At 42.0% G+C, this 4,182-nt stretch overlaps 1 protein-coding gene across 1 annotated transcript; it reads left to right on the top strand.

Annotated features, from left to right (window-relative positions):
- The first annotated feature begins 2,310 nt into the window (after positions 1-2,310).
- Positions 2,311-3,882, top strand: LOC149184295 (glucan endo-1,3-beta-glucosidase-like). Its single transcript, XM_089418885.1, has 2 exons — positions 2,311-2,586; positions 2,707-3,882. The coding sequence occupies exons 1-2, from the start codon at positions 2,511-2,513 to the stop codon at positions 3,678-3,680; spliced, it is 1,050 nt and encodes a 349-aa protein (XP_089275011.1). The 5' UTR covers positions 2,311-2,510; the 3' UTR covers positions 3,681-3,882.
- Positions 3,883-4,182: the final 300 nt, after the last annotated feature.

The raw sequence follows: 4,182 nt of genomic DNA, 5'->3' as shown, positions 1-4,182 counted from the left end.
ACGTCCCAGGTTGACCGTCGCCTGAGAGCTCTGAGGGGGGTGGGATGGGGGAGGGGGGAGAGGGGTTGATCCGAGGGAGGGGAAGGCTTCAGGGAGGGGAGGGACCTCGTGGTAGCTGCCGGAGGGGACGGGGGGTGCCGAGGAAGGGATTGATACCGATAGTGGGGGGTTTTCGACCGAGATGGGAGGGTTTTCTGGGATGCGAGCAGGGAACTCCGAGGAGGATGCCGGGGGCAGGGAAAGGGGGGGAAGAGCCGGCGAGTGGTTTACTCCGTTCGGTGAGGACTGAAAACAGTCAGCCAAGAAACCCAGAGAGGCCGGTGAAGGGATCGCAAAGGAGTTCCAAGAGGAGGGTTCACCAGGATAATAGGAGGTGGGGAGAGGCGGGTCAGATGGGGGCGAAAAATGCTCAAAGCTAGCTGATAGATTCGCACTGTGCATACCTCCAGATGTAAACGTGGAGCGCCATATGGAGCTTTCCGCCAGCGGGGACTCCGAATAATCCACCTCCTCGGAGTCCATCGTGACAGCTGCTAGATATCCTTCTCGGAGAGCTGGAAACCGCCCGGAGAGGAGCTCCTCGAAACCTGTTAACCGCTATGCGTCGGCACCAACGGCGGGAGGGGCCGATCAATGTGAGCAGGATCCGATGTCGCAGGTCGCACTTACCGTTACCGTGATAACGACTTTCACCCAGAGCTGTCGGCCGATCGAAGGGGGAGGCGCCGTTCCGATGCAGGGTAAACAGTTGAGTGCCAAGCTGAGGTAAAAAGAAAATGACAGAAGTAAAAGGGAGCATAAACGGAGGGGCGGGGGTAAAAAAGAAGGAAGAGGGACACGGGACGAAGGAGCCAAGTGCCGGCTCGAGACACGAGGGAGAAAACGGGACGGTGGTACGGGGGGAAAAAGGGGTTCACAGAGCCGTAGAACGGCCTGCAAACCCCAGTCAGTGGGGAATCATGGCTAGGGTTGCAGGGTAGCTAGGGTTGCAGAGCCACTAGTCCTTCTAATTACTTTACATGAAATCATATTAAATTATATGGACAATTAATTCAATATATATAACATTTTTTTTTCCATTTTTTATTATAGCTAATATTATTTTCCTATACAAAAAATATTTTATTTATATTAAAAAAAACAAACATACTTATATATTGCCTTCATAAAATATTATACAAAATGTTTTTGCTTATAATCTAAATAATATATATAATAATAAAAAAATTAAGATAATAAAAAATAACCCAGAAGGCAGTGCTTGCTTTTTCAAAATCATAATTTCAATGTGACCAAAAATTTCGCCACGTTTTGAATCAATCGGGAAACCTTCCTATCCTGAAAAATAATGAAACTATTTAAGAAACAATTCATTAAATCGTATAAATATTCAAATATAAGAGTCGAATAAATAAATAAATTTTATTTTAAAAAAATTAAATTAATCCTTTGGTTCATTATCTAAACCTTCCGCGGTGGGAAATGTCACAATGCAATGCAATGTCATTCCGCATAGATGAAGCCCCCAAAATCCCTACTCCATTCCATTAAAAACTTGTTGACTCGGAGCCCATTAAAACAATTAATTTACATTTCATAAGTGATTATAAACATAATTGGATAAAAAGTGAATTTTACACATAAATTCACAAAATGTAGCAAGAACTAAATCTCACTTAAACCAACTAATTTACGTTTAATTGATCATTTTAAACATGGACCCACGAGAAATGTTAATCTAATTTTTGGCCCTGTTAAGGTTCAAGAAAAATAAATATAACAATCAAGAAATACACATTCAAACCATGTACACCATGATTATCTGGAAACCCCCAATTGGGAAAAAACCAACCAACAATAAATCTATTATTGTCCTTGACTAAAACACAGCCAAGCCGGCCAACAACTGAGCTTCCACCGCTCAACTATGACTACTTAAACGCTTCAACTACATCTAATACCATAAACTCAATACCTTGAATCACTAATACTAGGTGCCCAAAATCTCAATACCCTGAGTCACTAATACTAAGTACCCAAAACCACAACTATTGACATAACCTCAACTCTACCATAAAATCAAATTTATCTAACCGCTACTAGTGAAAATTAATTCCAGCTCAAAAGTGGAAAGATCATCTCAAATACGCGAAAGCTTTCAATAATGACGGCTTGATAGTACTAAAAAAGCACTCTCTAGAACTTTTAAAAGTCACCGCATTGACTAGGAATAAGCCTGCCCGTGCCACACGTTTTTTCAGATATTCGTTTATATAGAAGATGGACTAGCACAGAGGAATGCCATGATCAATTCATCCAATCAGTTCACAGATAAGTGCCATGATCAATTCATCAATCAATTCTCAGACGATGCAACCCATAACATAACGCACGGGTCGCTACTTGGTCCAGTGCTTGTGTTTTCAATGCCAGTGCAGATGATGGAACTTTTATAAATTGGAAGTGTGCGCGCAGATGGATTTTCAAGTCCGTCATTTCCAGTGAGAAAAATGGCAGCCTCCAAAGACCAGATGAAGATCTTGCTGCTCGGATGTGTTGCCATCTACTGTTATTCAATTATCGCGGGTAACTTAGCATTACCCAACATTTTTTTTCTTCTTTTTGAATGCAAACCAATTTTTATTCATAGCTTATCACCAACAAGGTTGCTGTATTAAACTGATTATAATTCAAATCGTTGCGCAGGCGGTGATAAAATAGGAGTCAACAATGGCATGGTGGGAGACAATCTGCCACCTGCAGACCAGGTGGTAGCCTTAATGAAACAGAACAACATTGGGAAATATAGGATTTTCCAAGGAAGTCCAGAAGTACTGCCGGCTTTTGCTAACTCCGGGATCGATGTAATCGTGGGAATCGAAACCAACAGACTGCAAGAAATATCTTCCCGCCAAGATGCAGCAGACAGTTGGGTTAAAACCAATATTGTCCCCTTCTATCCCGCCACCAATATAAAATACATTGCAGTGGGCAACGAGGTTTTGAAGGTCAAGGAGAACGTGTCGTATCTTCTTCCTGCCATGAAAAACATTCAAACTGCTCTGCAGAACGACAATCTGCAGAACAAGATCAAGGTCTCCACCACCCACGCCTCAGAATCTGTTATAGGAAATGCCTTAATCCCGCCTTCTAAGGGAGTCTTCTTAGACGACGTGAAGGACACCATGAGCTCTGTGCTCAAATTCCTGTCAGATAACGAGGCTCCTTTCATGGCCAACGTCTATCCATTTTTCAGTTATGTCAATGAAAACTGGAGAAACATCTCTCTGGAGTATGCTCTGTTTAAGTCCACGTCTCCGGTGATGCAAGACGGAGATCACAGCTATATTAATCTGTTCGATGCCATCGTTGATACTATTATCTCGGCCATGGAAAACTTGGGATATCACGACTTCCCGCTAATCATTACTGAAAGCGGATGGCCTTCTGCTGGCTTGAACGTGGCCACAGTCGACAATGCTCAGGCTTATAACAACAATCTCATCAAACATGTATTGTCGAATGCAGGGACACCCAAGAGGCCTGGAAAGAGCATCGAGACCTATATCTTCGCCATTTTCAACGAGAACCAGAAGCCAGGGGCTGAGACAGAGCGTCACTTTGGTCTCTTCAACCCTGATAAAACGCCGGTATACTCTGTTAACTTTTCTCCATATTGAGTTGCAGGTCAATTCCCTAATCATGGGCACCAAGTCCAGCTGGACAAGCCCTACTTATAGTTATCTGTATGCAAAATGAAGTGATACATATGTGATCATCCTGAAGTGTGAATAGTGTCCAAACCGTCATCTCAGTAATCTTGTTGGAAATGGAAGGTCTTGACATTTGTGTTTGAAAATATATATTGAAGGTTTAATAGTGGATTAAATCTACAAATGCACTCAAATTGGCCTTCCAAACAGATTGGTATTGAGATACATTAATATTCAAATCGAAAAGATGTACATCATGTATATATTATTTGGACCAAAAGTTGAAACAGAGCATATTTGTCTTAAAAAATTCCATAGACCCTTTAACTACGATGCAAGTGATAAAGGTCACAGCAATGTCACATAACAAGGAAATAGAGAAATTAAAAGCAATAAGGCAAATACAAGTCTTATTCTAACAATACTTGCATGTAAACTCAGTTCCTGAGTTTTGCTTTCAATCCTATGT

The sequence above is a fragment of the Pinus tabuliformis genome, chromosome 3_2 (genome assembly GCF_031772625.1).
Source record: "Pinus tabuliformis cultivar Carrire ecotype Pingquan chromosome 3_2, CPIR1, whole genome shotgun sequence".
In the NCBI taxonomy this organism is placed as follows: domain Eukaryota; kingdom Viridiplantae; phylum Streptophyta; class Pinopsida; order Pinales; family Pinaceae; genus Pinus; species Pinus tabuliformis.
The sequence above is the reverse complement of the archived record's forward strand: the minus strand, read 5'-3'. Positions and strand labels throughout refer to the sequence as shown.

Excerpts from the sequence above, each read along its gene's own strand:
- LOC149184295 (XM_089418885.1), top strand. The coding sequence starts at position 2,511 with ATGGCAGCCTCCAAAGACCAGATGAAGATCTTGCTGCTCGGATGTGTT. Across the intron at positions 2,587-2,706 it reads CTGTTATTCAATTATCGCGG|GCGGTGATAAAATAGGAGTC; the intron begins GTAACTTAGCAT and ends ATCGTTGCGCAG.